Source organism: Cetorhinus maximus, chromosome 3, assembly GCF_964194155.1.
Source record: "Cetorhinus maximus chromosome 3, sCetMax3.hap1.1, whole genome shotgun sequence".
Lineage (NCBI taxonomy): Eukaryota > Metazoa > Chordata > Chondrichthyes > Lamniformes > Cetorhinidae > Cetorhinus > Cetorhinus maximus.
In genome coordinates, this window is record NC_135881.1 from 196,340,975 (window position 1) to 196,365,363 (window position 24,389).

At 39.4% G+C, this 24,389-nt stretch overlaps 1 protein-coding gene across 3 annotated transcripts in view; it reads left to right on the forward strand.

Moving 5' to 3' along the window:
* The first annotated feature begins 804 nt into the window (after positions 1 to 804).
* The window catches only part of LOC144679169 (serine/threonine-protein kinase PRP4 homolog), a 53,411-nt gene continuing 29,826 nt past the window's right edge, over positions 805 to 24,389 (forward strand). For all 3 annotated transcript variants that reach the window (XR_013576259.1, XR_013576258.1, XM_078539552.1), the window contains exons 1-6: positions 805 to 946; positions 11,041 to 12,267; positions 17,096 to 17,266; positions 19,943 to 20,104; positions 21,810 to 21,891; positions 23,298 to 23,508. Coding sequence is in view for 1 of the 3 variants with exons in the window: in XM_078539552.1 (XP_078395678.1) it covers positions 846 to 946; positions 11,041 to 12,267; positions 17,096 to 17,266; positions 19,943 to 20,104; positions 21,810 to 21,891; positions 23,298 to 23,508 (1,954 nt within the window). In the remaining 2 variants the exon portion in view is untranslated. The remainder of the gene's footprint in view (positions 947 to 11,040; positions 12,268 to 17,095; positions 17,267 to 19,942; positions 20,105 to 21,809; positions 21,892 to 23,297; positions 23,509 to 24,389) is intronic.

Sequence of the window (24,389 nt, forward strand, 5' to 3'; positions counted from 1 at the left end):
AGTCATGGAAGGTGCAATATAAATGCAAGTTTTTTAAAAACTTGTGTTTCCTTTTTTCAGCTGCTCAGTGATGGTCTCCTGCTTCGCGAAACTTCTCAAACAGCTGCTGGTGTGAAACTATGTTCGAAAATTCTCAATCAGAGGGGGCTCAACCTTTTATAAGATATAGGGAATAACATTTGCCAACATCACATGGCCAACCATCTGAGAACACTTTCAACTAGAGTTGCTAATGCTATATTTAACTGATTCAACACCATTCATGAAGAATGGGTTACCCGTTTGGTTTGGCTCCATTAAATAGCTCATTTTTTTCCTCCAATTTTCAGTCCGCAACCTAAACATTAAGTTAGGTCCTGATGAAGACTCATACGGACTCGAAACGTTAACTGTGTCTTCCTCTCCACAGATGCTGTCAGACCTGCTTAGTTTTTCCAGCAATTTTTGTTTTTGTTTCAGATTTCCAGCATCTGCAGTATTTTGCTTTTATCTAAACATTAAGTTGTCATTCCTCTTGACAGTTGGAGACACACCTGCTATATATTTTATACCAATTTGTTTTTACTTCCTATTTCCAAGTTTCTGTTTATTTGATTGTTATGGAGATAAAATGTAAAACATGGCATTTTTGTTAAATGATGAGAAAGAGCCAGTGTTGCAATGAGTTCCCCACTCAAATGACCCTGCCTGCTCTGTTCTCCTGAGGCGCATGCGCGCAGCGTTGCGAGCCGGTGCGCGGGTGTGTGCAGCGGCATTGTGGGATGGCGGAGGACGTGCGCGGCGGCATTGTGGGATAGTGGAGGACATGCGCGGCGGCATTGTGGGATAGTGGCAGAGCCGAGCGGATGGTAAGAGACGGCCCTGGTGAAATGGCGGATGTTCACAGCCAGGAGGAAGAGGCGGACTGGCGCCGGAACGAGCGGCTGACGGCCACCTTGGAGGAAGAGTAAGGGGAGCATTCGTTATAGATACGGATAGAATTAATTTGGCGGTAGTCATTATAAATAAGCCTTCCGTTAAACCTCGTGTGTATGTGAATGAGTGGGAGAGAGCCGGTGCGCGGCGGTCGCGCTGTTTGTGGTTCAAATAATAACGAGCGGCCTTGGTTACCGCCGCCCCCCCCCCCCCCCCCCCCCGACCGGAGCGGAGCGCTCGGGCAGCCCGGCTGCGGCTCCCACAACACGCGCCGGGGCCGCCGCGTGTCCCGCCGCTCTTCCGCCTGGTTTCTGAACGCAATAAGTTTCCACCCGGCCGCTGAAAGTCATCCGGCTGTTGTGGGCCTCGCTCAACATGTGAGCGGCATAGGCCAAACTGGTTTGTTGTATCGGGAGAGGAGGGGAAGGTGGAGGGATGGCTCCGCCCTTCACTTACCTCCCGGATCCCACATTATTCCCCACCGTTCTCATTAACGCGTCCCTCTATGCTGAGTTCATTATCCTTTCATTTGCACAGATATTGCCTGACCTGCTGAGGGTCCCCAGCATTTTTTTTTGTCTCTGTTTCCTTACTCTTCCTGTCGATTTATTTATCTTGTAATTCTGAATTAATTATCCTACTTTATGATTATCTATTGTGTTTTCTACTATAAGTTAATATTTTTGTTGCAAGTAGTCTGCCTGCTTGCCTTTTTCACTTTGATCTACAAGTCAGTTTACTAGGCTAATAGGTTGTATTGGACTAGATGAATTTGTCTAAAATTGGTCTTTTCTAAATACTGATAATGCATTTAACTCACATAAGTAACCAAATCTTCTTGCAGTTAAATGTTGCCATATTACATCCTCAAAATATTTTAGAAGTACTTAAGACAATGGATTATATTTGAATACAGTATCTACTGTTAGTATACAAAGATAGTTTCAGCATGGAGAGCAAATGAATGCATGACCAGATGATCGGTTTTTGGTGGTGTTAGTTGAAGGACAATGATTTGCAAGAACACAGGAAGAATTTCTCACTCTGCTTTAGTTTTATAGGTTTTTTTCTGTCAACTGGAGGTGGCAGGCAGGATCTCAGTTTAATGTCTCACCTGACATCTCCAGCAATATGGTGTACTGTCCCTTGTCTTCCCAGATTGGACTTCATATGCTGAGCATGGAGTCGAGCTGACATTTTAGCATTTTATTACTCTGACAAGCAGACCTATCGATTGCCACTTTCTACAATGAAAATAAATTCAACTTTCTGTTCTTGTATTTGTGTCTTGTGTTTGATTTTCTTTCCCCAGTATGTTTGTAAATATCACCAGTGATTTTTTTAATGTTCAGCCCTACCACGGCGATGTAAAATGAGTTTGCGTGTATGTCCACAGAAATATCTCTCTTTTCATCAAGATTGAAGCTATGTTGCTGAAGTTCTTTGTCTTGCACTCAGGATAAACACAAAATTAAATTTCATTCACAACAATTTATACTGCAGGGGAAAAGAGTGCTGATTGGTTGACAAGCCTCCTCTGAGGCATTGCCACAGAGAAAGCAGTAGGGAACTATAGGCTTCCCAAACTCCCAGGCGCAAGTCTTGAGCATATTCTTGGCTACGCGAGTGGTATTTTCCACCAGCAGGTTGCTGCCATCAGTCCCAAAACACATTCTGCCAACCACACAATTGAGCAACATTGTGTACGAATTTTAATTCTAGTACGATGCCAGGTACATAGGCCATATGTCCCAGTGATTGGCTGATCATATCAACAGCACGTTCCTTTGGTTGTTCGTAATAGGCAGAATACAGACCGTACTCAGCCAGGCCGCACTTTCAGGACCCAAAACAAAATATCTACACTTAGATGTGACTCCGCGATTGAGCAGCACTTGCTAATCAACCCCGAGGCACAACGCTGGATTATTTAAGGTGGACCAAATGCCTTCCACGTCATTAAATTATCGAGATCTTCATAAACAAATTCTCAAACGTGCAAAGCTGTCAAATATTAGTTGCTTGTGACCAGTGAAGTAGTAATTCATCATCTTAAAGAAACTGAAGTATCTCCCCGGTGAATTCCAAACTTTCCCTCCCAAAATGTTAACCCATATTGCTAATAACCGCACTAACAGCCACTTTAAGATGATCAGTGGAACTCGTAACTTGGCTCATTAAAAACAACATACATTCAGACTCAGGGACCTGTTCTCTGCAAGCAAAGGGAATGTGTTAAAGCGTTGAGCCTTTTTTGAATTACTTGGAAGCTTGCGGAGTCTATAGCCTGCCCATTGATTTCTCCATGGCAACCCCACGACCAGTCACAGTCAGCTTGTCAACCAATCAGCACCCTTTTCTCCTGTGGTATAAATTATTGAGATTGTTTGAAATTTGGCGTTCTTGTGCTTGTCCTGATGGATGCAAGATGAAAAGCTTCAGCAACATGTCTCATTTCAGCAATATTCAAGTTCTGTACTGCCAAGCGACTGTTAGGAGAAATACTTTCCACATTATGGAAGCTCCAGCTTTATTATTCTACTCAAAACACATTTGGCGCATTTTTGAAGCCCAACGTTGCCAGAAAGAGCAATTACAATTAATCAAAGATTAGTATTTTATTATGAAATGTAATTTTTAGATTTGCCTCAACTTTCTTGGGAATCTTAAAGTGAAAGTAAGAGAGTCCGTTACAGAATTCAAAACTGAGCTAAGATTTTAAATGTTCATTCATCTAACAAGCAGGGTGGCGAACTTAATTTTTCTTTTTCTTTTATTCATCCACGGGATGTGCGCTTTGCTGCCTGGGCCAGCATTTATTATCCACCCCTAGTTGCCCTTGAGAAGGTGGTGCTGAGCTGTCTTCTTGAACTGCTGCAGTCCATGTGGTGTAGGGACACCCACAATGCTATTACGAAGGGAGTTCCAGGATTTTGACCCAGCAACAGTGAAGGACTGGTAATATATTTCCAAGTCAGAGTGGTGAGTGACTTGGAGGGGAACTTCCAGGTGGTGATGTTCTCACCTGCCTGCTGCCCATGCCCTTCTAAATGGTAGTGGTCATAGGTTTGGAAGGTGCTGTCGAAGGAGCCTTGGTGAATTCCTACAGTGATCTTGTAGATGGTACACACTGCTGCTGCTGTACATTGGTGGTGGAGGGAGTGAATGTTTGTGGATGTGGTGCCAGTCAAGTGGGCTGCTTTGTCCTGGATGGTGTCAAGCTTCTTGAGTGTTGTAGGAGCTGCACTCATCCAGACAAGTGGTGAGTATTTCATCACACTCCTGACTTGTGCCTTGTAGATGGTGGACAGGCTTTGGGGAGTCAGGAGATGAGTTACTCGTCGCATGATTCCTGGCCTATGATGGGTTTGGAAAATTGTGCCCTTGAGTTATGGGCTGTTAACATATGGAGAGGGAAAGTTTGTAATTCATTGGCGAGATACTTCAGTTTCTTTAAGAAGATGAATTACTACTTCACTGGTCACAAGCACCTAATATTTGACAGCTTTGCATGTTTGAGAATTTGTTTATAAAGATCTCAAGATAATTACTAATGTGGGAGGCATTTGGTCCATCTTAAATCATTCATCATTGTGCCTCCCCATTGTAACTAGAAGGAGACTAGAACTAGGAGACAAGAGTTCAGGAAGAAGAGGTTTCCCATTTAAGATGAAGATGAGAATTTGTTTCTACAAGAAGTCTTAGTCTGTGGACTTCTCTTCAGAAAGGAGTGGAGGCAGAGTAATTGAATTTATTGAAGGATGAGTTAGATTATTGATAGACAAGGGAGTCAAGGTTTTTGGGGACAGACAGGTACAGAGGCTGTAACCAGATCAGCCATGATCTTATCAAATGGGGGAGCAGACTCAAAGGGCCGAATGGCCTACTCCTGCTCCCAATTATATCTTAAATGATCCCAGGGCTTTTGTCACCATTATTTTCTGGAAATTTATTTCACATGTTGGCCACTCTTGAAAAATTGACAGATATCTGTTTGAAATGTATACTTTTCTAGTTTGAAGATCTATTCTATTCCCACAGTTTAAGATAATCCAGATTAACATTTTCCGCATTCTTAACATTCTTGTTTGACTCTTCACTCATTTCCAGACCAAAAAACCCTTCTCTAGCCTTTGCTCATACCACTGGAGATCTGCTTTGCAGTTCTTCTTTGCACTCCCTTGAGCACTTGAATGCTTCTTTTTGAACTGGGCACAGTGTTCAAGGTGCAGTCTCACTGCAGGATTGTAAAGTTTGATCACTACCTGTATTATACAGTTTTGGTATTATAATTGAGCACCCTATTGCCTTTGTTTGCTACTCTGCATTAGTTGCACGTTTGAATTTGTTCAAAACAGACTGTTGGGTCTGTTGGACTTCATTAGCTATTTAAACCCTACACATGGAATTATGTGTATTGAGTAATTTGTTCTTCCTCTGTGCAGCACTTTATATTTATTTGTATTGAGTTTCATCTGCAATTGCTTGCCCACTTTCATATTTTGTGCTATTAATTCTCTGGTGTCTGAACTGCCTCCTCTAATTCCTCTATCTCCTGGTTTGAAATGGTCTGCAAATTTGACCACTTTCTTTTGTGTATAGGAATATAGGTCATTTTAAGATAGAAAAAATGCTGGTGCCAACATTCAGCCCTGAGGCAACCCAGGCAGTGTTTTCCCCCTCTTCTCCCCCACCTCTCCTCTTTTCCTCCATTTTCTGCTTTCTCCTCACTCTGGTATAACTTCTTTCATGAGGGCAGATTGTTTCCTACCCTTGAACCATATTCTATTTCTTGGGTAAACCCTGAACACACTGAACTTCATAGCCTTCTTGAATTTACGGTAGCCAACATCATGAAGCTTATCACAGTCCATCTGGGATGTCACTTCCTTCAAATTGAGATTAAGCAGACAAGGTATTCCCCTTCTGAATCCATACTGAATTTAATGTACAGATGATGCTCAGGTTTACAACTGATAATTGATTCTATTTTACGTGGAGAGGAAGCAGCACTTGATGGCTACTTGTCTGTTTTTTGCACCCTTTGTGATTATGGACACCACATTAGATCACGAACATAGGAAGAAAGAGCAGAAGTAGGCCATTTGGCCCCTAGAGCCAGATCTGCCATTTAGTCATCTCAAATCTGCATCTCGCCTACCCCCGATAATCTATCACCCCCTTGTTTACCAAGAATCTATCCACCTCTGTCTTAAAAATATTCAAAGATTCTGCTTTCAGTTCCTTTTCAGGAAGAACTCCAAAGACTCACGACCCTCAAAGAAAATATTTTTGCCTCATCTCCATTTGAAATGGGTGACCCCTTATTTTTAAATAGTGACCCCTGGTTCTAGATTCTCCCACAAGAAACATCGGCTCCACATCCACCCTGTCAAGACCCCTCTGAATCTTATGCTTCGATCAGGTTGCCGGATAGAAGCCTAGCCGGCCAAACCTTTCCCCATGAGACAACCCGCCCATTCCAGGTATTAGAATGGTAAACCTTCCAACGCATTTACATCCTCCCTTAAATAAGGTGACCAATACTGTACCCAGTACTCCAGATGTAGTCTCCATCATGCTCTGTATAAATGAAGCATAACCTCCCTACTTTTGTATTTAGTTCCCCTCGCAATAAATAATATTCTATTAGTTTTCTTAATTAGTTGCTGTACTTGCTAACTTGCCTTTTGTGACTCATACACTAAGACAATCAGATCCCTCTGCATCTCAGCTCTGCAGTCTCTCACCATTTAGATAATATGCTTCTCTTCTATTGTTCCTGCCAAATTTCCAATTTACTGATACCTCATGTCCACTGTCTCCCACATAATGGTTGTCATTGTTTCACAAAACTAGTATCTCTCAGTACTCTTGGACAAATGCCATCTGTCCCAAGGATTTACTTGTTTTGAGTCCAGTTAGCTTGCCTAACCTTATATTTTCATTTATAACAAGCTCATTGATTGTCTTTGGAGTTGTTTGCTGGGTACCCACAAAATCTTAGTGACCGTGAATTTAAGTTTTTTCACTTGTGGAAAAGGAAAACTCATGAATTTGGAATCTGAGAGATATGGGACCTTCATAGCTGCAAAAGAGCCACCTGATTTTCTCACCTAGAAATAAGGCCGAAGGAACTTTCATTACTCCGAAAGGTGGTTTATTTTGGTGAATTTTCAACCAGCCATTTTAATAAAACCAGTATATGAGTTTAGAATTTCATTATGTATGAAGAAAAGTTTTGGTAGAATCTGTAAGTGTCTAATGTCAACATTTATTAAAAATGGTCCCCACCCCCAACCCCATTTTATCTATCCTCGAGCTCAGGGGAGTTTGAATTAGGCCAAACTTGATCAGCCAAAGGGACAAGTGGGGGGTACATTTCTGACCTTGATTTCCCTTAGCCTACAATTGTAATGTATCTATATGGCAGTAGCAGCAATAGGGATGTTACAATTCTGAATTAAAGTTACATTGTGGAAATTTTGAAACTTCAAGCATTTCTCTTCCTGTTTGAATCCCAATTGTTGAGGTGTGGAGTAAAAACAAAAGGGAGGTGATGTGACAGGCTTGCAGCCTGCTTTCCTAGGTACTGGAATAATGCAAATATTGCAATAGTTTTTATGTTTCTTGTGCATATCATGGACAATGGAGTGCTTGTTTTTGTTTTTATGGCAATATATGTTGATATTGTTACAATAACTGCGCTGCTGATTGACTTTCAGGAAGTGGGGATGAGAACAGAGATGGGGGGCTTATAATGGAAAAAATGTTGAATTTTTGTGTGAAATCTTATAAAACAATAAACATGCTAAGAAAGTCAAGAAATGAGAAATTAATACAGATTTATTTGCAACATTGAATAACTTGATTAGTAGAGTGCTTAAGAAAATTGATGGACATGAGGAAGCTCGTAGATTATGATGAAGCTAAAGATGGATGATACGAGTAACTTGTTTGCTTATGTAATTATAGCACTATCAGATCTACCTTAAAATGATAGGCCCATCCCTGTTTCTAACTATAGTACTGAGTAGTTCACTTGGGTAACATCATAAATAACTTTGCAGTACTGTAATGGAAACATTACATGGGCTGCCAGAAAGAAGTTCTTATTATATTTGGCAATTTTCATGTGGGTTAATCAATTAAATTTAGAAGTGTCAAATTTTAGTTTTTTTCCTCCTTCCCTCACATGGCCCTGCATATAAACACAGCTCTGTAGAATCTCAAAGGAGGTACAGAAAATGGGGTAAACTTCCTCTGGTGCTCAGACACTTATCTGCATTCAAAGGTTTTACTCCAAACAGTTTTAAAACTCCTTACCTTTAAGGTTTTTTAAATCTAAAGTTTTGGGTAGTTGATGTAGGAGATGTAATGTCCCTAAGTTTCAAAATAAAACATTGCAATGAATTGTCTTTATCATATTTCCCTAGCACTGATAGAATATAGATATGTTGCATATTAAACAATACATGTCCATAAATATCTTCTAGTTTAAGGAGCAATGCACTGAAGAGCATCACTTATGAGAAGTCTGAATTTCCCATGAGTCTTCAATGTGTTTCTAGTTTATAAGGATCTAAGACAAGCCAATGATAAGTCATTCACCCTTTGAACTTATTAATTTAGTGCCAGTGCTTTTCTCTCAGTGTCCAAATGTATTTTGAACATTCTCCATTTTTTTGTTTGATTATTCTTAGGAAGTTTATCAATTTTTGAGTAAGAAGTGCTCCTGATATTAAATTGTAGAAATAAAACATGTATCTTTTTGCTTCTGCTTCCCTGGATTACTTTGAAATCATGTGCTGTTACCTTAGACACCTCTTTAATATTTTGTGTTTCAGCTGGGATCAGCCTTGCTAATTTGCCCTTCCCTTTTTCAAAGCGCATATATAAATTGGATCTGACTGGGTTCGAACACAACAGGCACAAGTCTTGTCTGACAAGTACATTGTAAAGACATTGCATCAGCTTCAACTCTGCTGTTCTAGATAGAGGAGCATTCTTTTCACTATTTCCTTTGCCATGCTGAAAGTTACTTGTTTACTATCATTACCACGTGTCGTTCTATAAACAGCTGAACATTGATAATGCCTGTAAAGGCAGGTGAGCAGTACTCCCATGATTAAGGCACTCTAATGTAAAAGAAATTAGATTATGGGCCACACCCAAGGCCCACCTTGTTGTGGAAGTGTGGAAAGCAACTGGTTTTGCTGTGAGAGATTGGAGTAGTAAAAAGTGATTATGCTTGGGGATTGTGGGTCTTTGCTTGAACTCTGCTTTGGTCAAATCTCAACACCAAAGTAAATTTATTTTTAAACTGACCTTGTATTAATTTAACTACTATTTTGTTCATTGTATACTTGTGAAGCATATTTTGTTTTCAAGATGTAGTCCAGTATAATATTGGTTCCAAATTTTTTCCTAAATCTTTTGTAACTATAATCTTTCATTCCTTGTTCATTCTAGTGAATTTTTGCTCTCCTCTGAAGCTCTTCTAATATCGCTCCTGTAATATGGGAGCCTAAAATAGGATGGAATCTTTGAGCTGTGATGTGTAAATTGTTTTGGACAAATTCACCCCACTTCCTTTTTTATTCAGTCCCAGTGTATAGCACATCCATAATCCCATGAAACTTTTTGAATGGCCTCTTTTTTAAACATAAACTGCAATTCCACAATTAAAGCTCCACAGCACTGTTTCCTCTAGCACAGCTGTAATATCTGCAGTTCCAGAATGAAAAGAAGATTGTGGTGAAATTAAATCCTGCTAAGATGGTTTTATCTCCAGAATAAGAAGATTGAAACATTTTTTGATGGTGACCTGGTTCTAGAAGGTGCTGAGAGGAAGTCAGAGAAAATATGATGTACAATCTACAAATAAAGTTTGAATCAGCATTCGGGAGTTATGTGATATCCAGATGTCACAGTAGAGATCAATTGATGTTGATTATCCATGTTTCAAGCTGGTTAAATTGTAACAGTGTACTTAAGGTTTTTTTTCCATTTTGCAAGCTTCAGAACTGAAGTTCCGTGTTCCAAAGTTTCGTAGTTCTGACTCAAACAAATGTGTCCAATGTGCAGTCCGAATCTGCAACAATAGAAAATTGATGCAGTCATGCACAAAATAAATGAAGCTTTTACCCAGTATTCTCAAGTCCTGTTTTCTAAGTTGAAGAGCTTTACAATTGGTGTTTCTGTTCATTTTGCTGAGTTCAAAAAAATTACATTGCGAGTGTCCTGTTTGTTTCCCTTCCTGTGTAAGCACTGGAATTTTTTTCTTTCTTATACTATGTCAGTATGATGGATATGTTTTTAATTTTGTGTAGAAAAAGGTACAAGGCTTTCTACCTGAGGCTTAGCTTTTCTGTTTCAAAAAAGAGGAAAATTATTTGTCAAGAAATTCTTCATTTTAGTTCAGAAATTCTAGTTCAGAAATCTCAGCCCCCCACCGTAAAGTTCTAAGATAAAATATTTTCATATATTAATGAATCACTATTATGAAATGGAACTGCAAGAAACGTACGTTTGTAAATGTCACAAGATATGGTATAGAAATTTCGGTGTAATTTCAATTTTTCTTGCCTTTGCAGCTCAGTCCACAAAAATAATGTAACATACAATGTGCATGTATCTTTTTGGGTTGGGGTGCGGGAAAGGTATCCTGGATGCTTCTAAACATAGTTCCCTCTGTTTGCCAACCCCAGCAGGGGAACAGGATTCCAAACACCCACTCTTTATGCTGTATGCAGAGTCTGACATGAATGTGGGGGGAAAAAGCTTCATTCTCCGTGCTGGTTAATTGTAGCTAAAGATTGGTTATTTTTCAGCTAGTTTCTCATTGTGTACGTTTTAAAACTGGACTTCAAAACCCTTAGCAAGTGCTGCAGAAACCTTGAATTTGGCACTATACTTTTTTTTGATGGGGGTGGGTGGATTTACTTACAGGTTCCTGGGCTGTGTCAATATTTGGAGGGGTTCTCGCATGGATAAAAATAATTAAGTCACTGCCATATAATTACATTGAATACTTCAACAGTGAGCTCCGGTTCTGTTTTTTTTTTGCTGGTAAGCATTTTTCTCATTGTTAAATCTTAGTTTGAACATCTCTCTTTTTTGCAGTCAGGAAGCTGCAGATTCATCTGAAAAAAGTGGGAATGAAGAGAATGGGGAAGTGTCAGATGAAAATCGAGATCCAAATACAGCCCCAGGCAAAGCTATTAAACACAAGAAAAAGAAACACAAGCATCGGAGCAAACACAAGAAGCATAAGCATTCTTCAGAAGATGACAAGGAACGAAAACATAAACACAAACACAAGCATAAAAAGCATAAAAGGAAAGAGAATGAAGGATTTGAGAAGGATGATGATCACTCAATAAAAAGACCTAAATTTGATGATTATGCTCTTCTGGAGGACTTGGAGAAACAGAGAGCAATGATAAAAGCGGAATTGGACAGTGAACTAATGGGAGGGAAAGTTCAATCAGGCATGGGTTTAATTCTGCAGGGCTATGTGTCCGACTCTGAGGAAGAAGGGGAAATCCATGAGAAGACTCGCAATGGTGAAAGAGTTGCATCTAGTCGTGACGTTTCTGAAATGTTACCTGTTAGGGACAACAAAGTTAAACGAGAGCCGATAGAATCTAAGCCTGTTTCGAAGAGGCGAAGTAAAAGCAAATCAAAAGACAGGACTAAACATGCTAAATCTGAGAAAAAGAAAAGTAGGCTGAGTTCGGAACACAGAAAAGAGAAAGAAAAAACGAGAAGCAAATCACATGAGCGAAAGCGATCAAGAAGTCCCATCAAAAGCAGTAAGCCTATAGAAAAACCTAAGTCTCCAACATCAGCCAAAAGACGATCGCAAGAAAAGAATAAAAAATCGACTCCTGCAGAAGATGGGACTAAGTCAAAGGATCGGAAGAGTATAACAAATGAAAGCAAAACGAGGGAGCGGAATAAAAAATCAAAATCTCCTCCAGTGAAAAGGAGTAAGTCGGGAGACAGAAGTCAGAGATCCAAATCCAAAGACCGTGAGAAGCGATCTAGAAAATCCGAGATAGAAAAGGAAAAAAAATCTGTTAAGTCTCCATCTAAAGAGATTCCTTCTGGAAAGGAGAATCGATCACCACTGAAGAAACATGCACTTTCTCCTAAACGGAAAAGTCTATCTCCGAAACAACATAGAGAAAAGTCGTCCAAACATAGTCGATCACCTATTATTAATGATCGCGCACCTAAACCAAGTCAATCTCCCTCACGGAATATGTCTCCACCCAGAAGAGCTAAAAGTAGATCTATAGAACAAAGACGGAGAGAAAGTGAACGAACAAGAGCTTTATCTCCAAGGTAATGTGACATCTTTCTTTTAAAATTTACAATAATGTGGCCGACATTTACATTGCTAGCATGTGCTTTTCTTTGACTATCAAACCTTTTAATTTGTCAGTTTTCATCATAATGCCTGTAGCTCTTTGCCCCATTAACCTGGAGGATGAGCATGTCATTAGTGAATTTTTGCATCCGTTGACTACAGCCTATACCTTTATGATGCTATAGGACTAATTTGAGGTCACTTGGATTCTCTAGTACCCATGACACCCTACACTGTGTACTCATTACAATTTTGATTGAAGCTACTCCAAATGGCTTGGTGCATTCCAGCAGAATGCTATTCTGACTCTCGGAATGAGGTTGAGTACCCGTTTAATGTGCACAACTGTAGAAGGTATGAATAGCCTTTCAAGATACTGCTGGGACTGCACAATCAACATGTGCCTCAGATGTCTCAAACATCTAGATAAACTAAGCTGTTCTTTCAGAGGAGGTTAATGATGTTTCAAACTTGGTAGACAATGTTCTCCAAAAGTCCAGTCAGAATGTATTAGCCTTTGGATGCCAGGGCTAACAATTGGATTCAGAACATGTATGAACATAGATATGATGTAGGAGCATGAGTGGGTCACTCGGCCCCTGAGCCTGCTCTGTCATTCAATAAGATCATGGCTGATCTGGTTTTAACTCCAGCTTCACATTCCTGCCTACCCCGATAACCTTTCTTCCCCCTTGCTTATCAAGAATCCATCTACCTCTGCCGTAAAGATATTCAAAGACTCTGCCTCAGCCACCTTTTGAGGAAGAGAATTCCAAAGTGTCAACCCTTGGAGAAAAAAATTCTTCTCATCTGCCTTAAATGGGTGACCTCTTATTTTTAAACGGTGACCTTGAATTCTAGATCCTCCCACAAGAGGAAGCATCCTTTCCACATCCACCCTGTCAAGTCCCCAAAGGATCTTAAAGGTTTCAGTCAAGCTACCCCTTCCTCTTCTAAACTCCAGATACAAGCCTAGCCTGCCCAGCCTTTCCTCGTAGGACAACCTGCCCATTCCAAGTATTAATCTAGTAAACCTTCTCTGAACTAATGCATTTACATATTTCCTTAAATAAGGAGACCAATACTGTACGTAGGACTCCAGATGTGGTCTCCTATGCCCTGTATAACTGAAATATAACCACCTTACCCTTGTATTCGAACTAACTCCCTACTATTGTGTCAAACTAGTTGTGCAGTCTAAGGCATTGCGTTCTCTAGAACAACCAGAGGCCCTTTGGTAGACAAACATTGTAGTTTGCAGGAAGTTGGGCAAAAGTCTCTGGCAGTACGTAGTCAGTGGATACAATTAACGGAGGGAACAATCCTATGCACATACAAAATTGGCGGGAAGAAAAAGACCAACTAGTCCTTTGAGTTTGCCCCACAGTATGATGACAGGAGTTCCATGACTAAATACTTACTCTCTTTCCCTCCTTCCACCCCACCCCAAGCTGTAAGTTCCCAAAAAAGACAAAAAATGCCTAGAGCCAATAGTGGAAAAAATACTCTGGAAAATTACTCTCCCAACCCCTCAAGTGATCAAAACCAGTCCAATAGATTATATGGTTCAGCTATAAACACGCTTGTCTAACATATTTTGTGATCATTGTCACAGTCAAGAATCAGGTCAGCTCCCTCTTCAAGGCATACAGAGAATCTTCACCACGCAATGCTAGCCGGCAGTGAATTCCAGAGACTCACTACCCTCTGGAAAAAGAAGATCTGCCTAAATTCCAGTCTATTTCAACTCTTCTTTGGCTTAAGTTTGTGTCCCTGGCCTCCCTCAATCTATTAAACTGAAATACTCTTTCAATAGGCATACGCTGTCCAGCACTAAAATTATTTTATAGTCTTCTGTCGGGTTACCTCCAAGCCTATGTTGCTATAAATTAATTAGGCTGTGGTTCTTGAGTGTGCTTGAGTAGTTGAGCTTTAAGCTAGAAATCATTCTTGTGGCTTTCCTTTGAACCTTTTCCAAGGGCTGCATCACTCACTAAATGTGGCAGGAGAGGAGACCAAAACAGGACACAGTGCTCCAGATGCTGCCTGACCAACAACCTGTATTGTGTCGCAGTGGTGTCCTTTGATTTATACTGAATTAATGTGTTTTAATACAGAAAAGGATCTGTATGTTCTTCACCTTAATTTAGCATATGATAGTGTTAATGTGCCCTGCATAAGTCCACTCCTTGCAGAGGCATCTGCTGGGGAGAGAAGAAAACATGACGGGTATTGCAAATTCTAATGGATAGTGCAACTGTAACAGACCGATAGAAAATAAAGCTCACATGACCATATTCTGTCAGCAGATTAGAGTAGGGATCACCTTTCCCTGATTCATCTTAATTAACTTCAACCCAGGGAAGAGGAACCTGTCAGGGTATCAAAATAGCTTTATATGCTTCCATGCAAAGATTTAAATGTGTTAGGGAAGTGGGCCACACTATAGCAAATGTTTAACTCAGGCAAATGTAGTATCATGCAAGTCGCTAGAACCCAATGCTGAATACACATCACTTGCAGGGAATAATACTGAATGAGGTTGAGAGAAAAGATCTAGGTGCTATTGTGCAGATCACCGAAGGTTCATGACTAATGTAGAGAAACTATAACTAAAACTAATGGAACATCAGGTTGAATTAATGTTTTGATTTTCACTTCACAGTGAATCATGTAAAATTCCTGATTGATTCATTTTAATTCTGCAGAACATCCTATTCAATACCATGCACATCAATTTCAATTTGTTACATTGTGAGGTGATAGAGAAAGGGTGTTGTGTTATCCTGGGCTCCTTGCAGTAACTCTAGAAAAATGGAACCAAGTCTTTAACTGGAAGTATAAAGTCCACTGTCTAGAGCTCGGGTTTGTAAAATCCATTGGACTTCTAAGATTCTTGTTAACATTTGAGCAAGACTACTCTCAATTTAAGTCCATCAGACAAAGGAGCAAAAGTAGGCCATTCAGCCCATCGAGTGTGCTCCGTCATTCAATGCGACCATGGCTGACTTGATAATCCTCAACTAATTTCCTGCCTTTTCCCCATGACCCTTGATTCTTACTGATTAAAAATCTGTCTATCTCAGCCTTGAATATACTTAATGACCCAGCCCCCACAGCCCCCTGCTGTAAAGAATTCCAGAGATTCACTACCCTCAGAGAAGAAATTTCGCCTCATCTCTGTCTTAAATGGGTGATCCCTTACTCTGAGATTATGCCCCCTGGTCCTCAACTCTCCCATAAGGGGAAACAGCCTCAATATCTACCGTCACAAGCCCCCTAAAAATCTTGTATGTTTCAATAAGGTCGCCTTTCATTCTTCTAAACTCCAATGAGTACAGGCCCAACCTACTCAACCTCTCCTCATAAGAAAACCCCTCCATACCCAGAATCAACCTAGTGAACCTTCTCTGGACTGGCTCCAATGCCAGTATATCTTTCCTTAGATAAGGGGGCCAAAACTGTTTGCTGTATTCTCGGTGTGGTCTACCTGGTGCCTTGTACAGTTTTAGCAAGACTTCCCTGTTTTTATACTCCCTTCCCTTTGAAATAAAGGCCAACATTCCATTTACATTCCCTATTACCTGCTGAAGTTGTATGCTAGCTTTTTGGGATTCATGCACGGGGTCTCCCAAATCCCTCTGTGCTGCAGCTTTCTGCAGTCTTTCTCCATTTAAATAATATTCAGCTCCTCTATTCTTCCTGTCAAAATGCATAACCTCACATTTTCCTGCTTATGTTCCATCTGCCAAGGTTTTACCCACTCACTTAACTTGTCTATACCCCTCTGCAGATCTTTGTGTCATCCTCACCACTTGCCTTCCCACCTATTTTTGTGTCACCCCACAAACTTGGAGATAGTACATTCACTTCACTCATCTAAATCATTAATATATATTGTAAATAATTGTGGCCCCAGCACTGATCCCCATTGAACTCCACTAGTTACAGGTTGCTATCCTAAAAATGCCCCCCTGACCCCAACTCTGTCTCCTGTTAATTAGCCAATCCGCTATCAATGCTAATATACTACCCCCAATACCATGGGCTCATCTTATTAAGTAGCCTTATGTGCTGTACCTTATCGAACACAATTTGGAAGTCCAAATACTTTTACATCTACTGGTTCCCCTTTATCCTGCTAGCTACCTCCTCAAAGAGTTCTAATAAATTTGTCAGGCATGATTTCCCCTTCATGAAGCCATGCTGACTCTGCTTGATTATATTATGCATTTCTACATGCTCTGCTCTTACATCTTTTATAATAGACGTTTTCCCAGTAATGGATGTTAAGCTAATTGGCCTATATTTACCTGTTTTTTTTCTTGTCTCCCTCCCTTTTCGAATAAGGGTGTTACATTGGCAGTTTTCCAGCCTGCTGGGACTTTTCCAGAATCTAAGGATTCTTGGAAGATTACTACCAGTGCATCCACTATTTTTGAGCCTACTTCCTATAATATCCTAGGTTGCAACCCATTAGGTCCAGGGGACTTACCAGCCTATAGCCCCATTAGTTTCCCTAGTACTTTTTCTCTAGTGATAGTTATTGTATTTATTTCCTCCCCCACTCCCCCAACCCCACTCTTTTGCCCCTTGATTATTTAGTATTTTTGGAATGCTGTTTGTTGGAGAATTCATATTGCTTGCTAGAGGCCCCTAGGCAGAGAATCGCATATTATATCTATGAAATAGTGAACAGTTTGATTGTGGTGTTGGAACCTCCTGAAGAAAAATATTTGTGTTGCTATTTTAATGTTTTTATTCAGCATTTGCTGATGTATTGTTTACGTTTGACAACTTTAGAACAAGGTCACGAGACGAACCAATGAACAGGCTAGAACGATCCAGGGACCTAAGTACCTCTCGACGGTCTCCAGCACGGAGAAGGGCCAGTAGATCCCCTATTCGGAGGAGATCTCGTTCACTCCTCAGACGAAGTCGTTCTCCAAGGAGAAGAAGCCGATCTAGAAGGAGGTAAACATTACATGTTTTTCTGAAATTGTGAACTTTTAGGTAAATTATAATTGGGGGGAAAAATATATCTTGGGAGGGCAAGATTCAACAATACAGGGCTATTGTTGGGTTTTTTGAGCTGATTTTTCTCCCATAATAAAAATTTTAAATTTTTTTACTGAAAATAACTGAAATGCTTTATCTGACACTTGCTTGCAAATAATAATATTTTAATTCTTTGAGGGATGAGCAAAGTACAAACTTGATTGATCAGAAGAGTCGAGTATTCAGCGCAAAAACACAATTCAACTTCTATTCAGACTCCCAAATTCATGACCATGCTTGTTCCTCCAGGATATGTTGAGGGGTTGCTTCAGATTTCCTATTTTCACCAGATCTGTCAATTTTTTTACATGATACAAAAAACAAAATAATTGAATTTGATGAAAATTTAAATTGCTTAAGAAATACACTGAAATTCCAAAATTCAATGCAAGATGGTTAATCTAACAGATGTTTAGGATTAAGCTGCTCCTTTTTGTATACTAGACATGTGTTATTTGCCCTTCTGTATTAATAAAGTTGAGCACAGCAGAATTTTATTTTTCACACACAGAGTTTTATTGGCTAAAGCATTTTCTAGGTGTGCCAAAATTGTTAATTTGGTTGAACCTCGTGCTGCACAATGAAAATGGGGTAAAGGACAGTTTTCTTCATAAACTGTACCTAAAAATATTATAAATTCTATAACCGCCAACCTGATTCTGGTTACCTATATACTCTGGAGGTAGAGGCAAGTTGAATTAGTCCAATTGCTAACATGGCTTCACAGAATTTTATATGGAGGTGCTGTCACAAGCTCTCTGGAGGTGTTACTCACTTAGGTCATACAATACCTTATGTTTTTATTTTGTTTAAAAAAAAATGAATTTGCTTTTAAAAGTTTCTTGCTGCTGTTCCTCACAGGGCATTTCATGCCCTAACAGCCAACGTCCCCTCTATATTTTTCCATTGGACGTAGCCTGTTCATTTGCCTATACATTACCTTAATGGGGACATTTGATGAGCAGCCTGTGTGGTACCTTCTGGCTTGCTGCACGGCCGCCCACACAGCTTACAGGGAATTTAAAAAAAGAAAAATACTTCTAACCCCTCCTTTTTGTTCTTTAGGTGATAGGTTTATTATCTAGTTACTAATTCACTATCAGAAATAGTTATATCCCTTTTACCTCATCAAAACTCTTCATACTTTTGAACACTGTTATCAGATCCCCTCGTAACTTTTCTAGTCTCTTCTAACTAAAGTTCCTCATACCATGACACCTTTTCCTTAAGTAGGGCACACAAACTGAACAAGCAATTCTAATTGTGGTCTAATTACAGATTTGTATTGATTTAGCATTTTTTTGCTTCTCTATTTATAAAACCTAGGATCCAATATGCTTTCTTTTATTAAAAAAAAGCTTTATCGGCCCCCTTTCATTTAAGGCTTTGTACATCTGAACCCCTAAATCATTCTCCTCTTAAGTTTTATTGTTTCTCTTTCCTCGTTCTTCCTATCAAACTAGCCCACTTCGCAATTCTCTGCATTAAATTCATTGCCATCTATCTGTCCAATTTGTTGACCTGCCTGTGTCTTTAAATTATTTGTGGTGCTTCTGTCCTATCTATGTTTTCTATCTTTAGCTAACTACATGTTCATTTTGCCATATTTCTGTAATATCCTGCACTTCAATTTTGCCAAGAAATGCTTTTTAGAAACACATATAGACACAGCATCCACTTATTCTCTTCAGTACAGTGGAGGAGTTTACTGGTTCTATGGCTAGGAGCTGTGATGGTGTAACGTTAATTTAAAAAAAAAATGTTTTAAAAAACAATTTTCTTCTCTCAAACACCGTGAGTTCCTCCCTCTTTCCAGTTGCTAATGTAGAGATCCTTGCTCTTTTTTTAATCTTCCCATCCACCATTAGCCTATAGCATTTTAATTGAGAGCTGTGACTCAGAATAGCTCAGAAATTGAACCTGGGATCGTCTGGCTTAGATAGGTTACTGCTAGACCAGGCAGTGCCTTTATACATTCAGCTTCAAGAGGAGTGAATATATTTTCACACCTCTATTTCTGTGTCTGGTATGTTCAGACTACAGGCTGTTGATTATATCCAGCTCGCAAGCTCCAATTATTCAGCCTGTGAATTTCCAGTATCTTTTTTAGTTCCTACTTGTACATTTAATCTATATTTCTTCCAGAATTTTGTTTGTCTTCCTCAATTTAAAGACCTAAACCTCCAATAGCGTTGCATCTCCTTTTCACCAGCCTGGTAGCACACTTTTCAAACCTCTATAAAGTTCACCAAGTCAAACCAGAAAAAAAAACTATTTGAAAACAAGTGTAGAGGTAAAGAATAATCCAGTGGAGATGGAGAACAGTTGGAGGGCAGTTGGTGAAAACAATCAGCAATGAAGAAAAAAAAAGTCAGGGAGCAACAAAGTTTGCACTGTTTTGGGATTTTGGTTTGTATTAAAAGCTTTTGTAATGCTGTATTTTAATTAGAGAACTTGTGTATTTTAATATGCAGCATTTCTTGAATTTGATGTTATTGTTTTTATATGTGGCCTCTGGAATTCCATGCTAAGTATTGAGTCTACAAAGAGAAAGCGCACTCCTTCCTTTATCCATTCTTTATTTGCCCACAGGTCTCTGGAGAGAGACTGGAATCGGAGAAGCAGATCTCGCAGAAGACGATCCAGGTCACGAGGTCGACGTAGACGTAGAAGTGGAAGTAGAGACAAAGAAGACAAATTTAAAGGAAGCCTTTCTGAAGGCATGAAAGTTGAACAGGAATCTTCTGACGAAAAGTAAGCTTACTTGTTTAAAAGTACTCCACAATAACAGAACTCGCTAAAGAAATACAAGAGATGATGTTTTCAAATCTTTTAGTAAGTAGCTGTACAAGACCAGCCAGCAGGCAGCTCCATAGCATAAGATTGAACAACAGTGTCTGAATTGGGCAAGGTCACCACTGGCCAGTTACACAACATATTCTTGTTTGTAGTGAAGGATTAAATGTGCTTTGCACTGAATTTTTTTCCCCTTGAACTTCACTGCTTAGAGCAGGGGAAGAGTACTTTATAATGTTTCCTCTAAGTAAAAGAAATAAAAGTGCTCATATTCATTATACAGGTTAATGCAAATCAAGAAACAATGGTGGGTAAGAATTTTTAGCTTGTAAATCACAAAAGTGTTCGGAAAAGGTGGTAAAATTGGCCTTTTCCTCCGCTGTCAATTTATTTTAAAGGAAATGAAAAATGTGATTTTGTGAATTAATTTAGTTTTTCGTGAACTGTCAGTTCTTTTTGATACCTATTGCAGTGCCTGCTTGGTTTTATGAATGGCTTTCTTTAGTTTATATAGTAAAGAATAGCACAGATTTCAAAAGGAGAAAATCATGCCTTAACAACCTTGTTGAATTATTTGAAGAAGTAAGAGTAGACAAGGTTAATGTGATAGATGTAATATATTTGGATTTTCAGCATATCCTTGATAAGGTACCACCTAAAAGATTCATGCCTAAGGTTGAGGTGTGGAATCAAAGGACAAGGAGCAGATTGAATTGGAAGCTGGCTACAATACAAAACAGGTTATGGGTAGTTACTCATTCTGGAAAAAGGTGGCGGGTATTCCACAAGGAGGGGTGCTGGCACCACTGGCGTTAACCCTTCCACAAATTATACTTCTGATTCAGAGTCTAAATAATTTCAAAATTTATGGGTGATGCCAAATTGTGAGGTATAGTTAATTTCATAGAAGTGTGCCAAAACATTAATAAACTTGGAAAGTGGGCATGAAATTGGCAAATTAATTTCAGTATAGATAAGTGTGAGTAGGTGCATTTTGGCAGAAGGGATACAGAGGCTACATACCCCTTGGAAAATAAGTCAAAGTGGCATAGAGGAGCAAAGGAATCTAGGAGAACAGCTGCACAAACCTACATTGTGACGCAGGTTAATAAGGTCATATAGAAGCACAAGGGTTCATTTCTAAATGAATAGAATTAAAAGTCAGAAGTTATGTTAAACTTGTACAGATCCTTGGTTAGACCACACCTAGAGTGCTATGAACAGTCCTGTTTTCCAGATTATCGGAAGGATTTTTTGATATTCTTTCAAGGGATGTAGGTGTTGTTGGGTAGGCCAGCATTTATTTCCCATCCCTAATTGCGCTTGAGAAAGCACTGGAGAAGATGCTAAAAAGATTTTACAAGAATTATACCAGAACTGAATTTATACCCATCAAAAAAGACTAAACAGGCTGAGGCACTCCTCTCTGAAAGAAAGGTTAAGGAGTGCCCAAAGAGAGGCTTATAAGGTTTTGAAAGGATTTGATAAGGTATATCGGAGAAAATGTTTCCACTTGTGGTGAGTCCAAAACTGGGGCCTGTGAATGTTAGATAATCAACAATTCCAATAGGGAATTCAGGAGCAATTTTTTTTTTTACCCAAGTTTAGCTTATTCAGTTTGTGTTATGTAATACGTAACATTTTTCTTTTTTTTTACATCTAGTCTTGAGGATTTTGATGTAGAGGAGGAAGATGAAGAAGCTGTTATTCAACAAAGGCGTGAACAGAGATTGGCAATTGTTCAGGTATGGTTTCAGGCTTTAGATTCTAGCGTTGAAATAAAAAATCTATTATCTGTTCCCATTGGATAGAAGTGGTGAATGAAACCAAAAAAAAAGCAATTTAGTTAAGTCTGTTAATATTGCAATGGATGCTGCCTCAAGTAGCTTCTCTTGGCTCTTGGATGCATTTTAATTTATTGAATTGCTCCATAATTCTAAATATTAGAAACAAGAAGATGGCACACTTTCATGCGTCTTTCAGTTGTATCCTGTTTTGTTGAAACAAAAAATGCTGGAAAATCTCAGCAGGTCTGATAGCATCTGTGGAGAGAAAGACAGAGTTAACGTTTCGAGTCGGTATGACTCTGAGCCATACAGACTCGAAACGTTAACCCTGTCTTTCCACAGATGCTGTCAGACCTGCTGAGTTTTTCCAGCGTTTTTTGTTTTTGTTTCAGATTTGCAGCATCTGCAGTATTTTGCCTTTACCTTGTTTTGTTGAATCCTTTTTAGATGGCTGATGTGAGCTGTGCAATTGTGAAAATTACTTGGGTGTGTGGGGGAAGGAATTTTTAGCATTTCATTTGAATGGCCATTGGGACCAACTGGCCTGCCCTGGTGTTTATACTCCATGTGAACAGCCTACTAATCTAATTACCTGTTCCCACCCTGGCCTCAGTTTCCTTCATTCCCATTGTCTTGTATGCATTAAGACTCCTTTTAAACGCATAAATGTTGTCTTCTATTTCATGTGGCAGAGCATTCCACATTCTTCCACTCTTCATGTAATAAATTCTTTATTTGATCCGTTAGTAGCTATCTTATGCCCCACAAGTGGAAGCAGTTTCTCCACAGGCCCTATAAATCCTTTCATAACTTTAGAGTTCTGTCAGGTCTCCTCTTGCTCTCATCTCCAGTAAAAAGATTCCCAACCTGCTTAATTTTTCTTGATAATTGCAGCCTTTTAATTCTGAGCACGTCTTTGTAAATCTCTTCTGTACTTTCTCCAGCGCTTTAATATCCTTCTTGTCGTATAGCGACCAGAACTGTAAATTTAAGATTATCCCCATGCTTTTGATTTCCATTCCTCTAGAAATGAACCTGAGTACTTTTCACTCTTTACAGCTTGTCACCATGGAACAACACCCAAGTTGATATTTTTATGAAACGGTGTTCAAAGTTTGCTCACAAATTTCTAAGTTGTGAAGTTGTTTTGTATATTGATATGGATTTATTACCATGTACAACGGACTATGCATGTTTTATGTATAAGAATCTAAGCAATTCTTTTCATTCCTTACATATGCAAGTTTCACTGGTATCTCGCTTTGCTGCTAAGGCATAATCTTAAAGAATAAGAATCAAGGATGTGAGGTAACATTTACAAATGTTAAGGTGTTGAATTAAAACTAATTTATTTTACTTTGTAGAAATATAGAAACCCAAATGAAGACAGCAACATGTCTGGATTGTCTGAACCAAACAGTCCTCAGAGCAGCACTAGAAGCCGCTCTCCTTCTCCTGATGACATTTTTGAGCGCGCTGCAGCTGATGTCAAGGAATACGAAAGGGAAAATGTTGATACCTTTGAGGCTTCTGTGAATGCCAAACGCAACCTCATGGCACTCGAGCAGAAAGAAGGTGGGATTCGGAAATTAGCTTGGATTGAGTTTGCGTTATCACTTAATCTTTGGCAGCTTGAGTGTTTCTTCTCCGTTAGCCACATGATCTCCCTGACTACACTTTGAGGTGCAATTTATGTTGCATTCTTAATTGTTTCCCTCATTTTCAAAAATTAAGGTGCCATATATGGATTATTTATTTCCCCCTCTTGTTTAACTCCTTCCCTTCTCCACTCCTAATGATGTTGGCTTCATGCAGAGCGACAGTTCCATGGTGACCAAGCACTCTTTTAGTACCTTACCTGGGTCGCAATACTTAAAGTATGAGCCTAAGGCAGTGAATGTTGCCAGTTTTTGCACTGTAGATTATTCAGCCAAGATCAACACTGTCCTCAAATGATATTTGTCTCACTTTTTCAGCAAGAGTTGATGATCAGGAATGGAACCCCGGTTAATTTTCTGGCCCACAATCTAGGAGTACTAAAACAGTAACCATTCCCCAGTTGCTACCCTGGCTGAGAACATCTAACTTGATACAGACTAGGAATCAAAGTTTGGACCCAAAACCATTTTGGTTGTTAATTGTGAACAGTTCCATATCCTCTACTGTGGTCTTCATGGGCAAAAGAAAATCGGTTTGAATTATTTGAGTTTAATTTGTAGCTCTGTCAGGTTCTTTGATCATTTTTCATGATGTTTTGCTTTGCAGTCTACCAAGGAATAAGTTAATTGGGTTGACCTGTGTAGATGCTGTTTGATTTTTGTTTCTGGGTTTACAATGTGTTTTAAGTGACTGATTCCAATGACATCTCCTTCTTAATCGTGTGATTTTACAAAGTGAATTCAGTTCTCAACTGAGCAGAAAAGTGTAACCTGACTATTTCCTCTGAAAGGTCATCT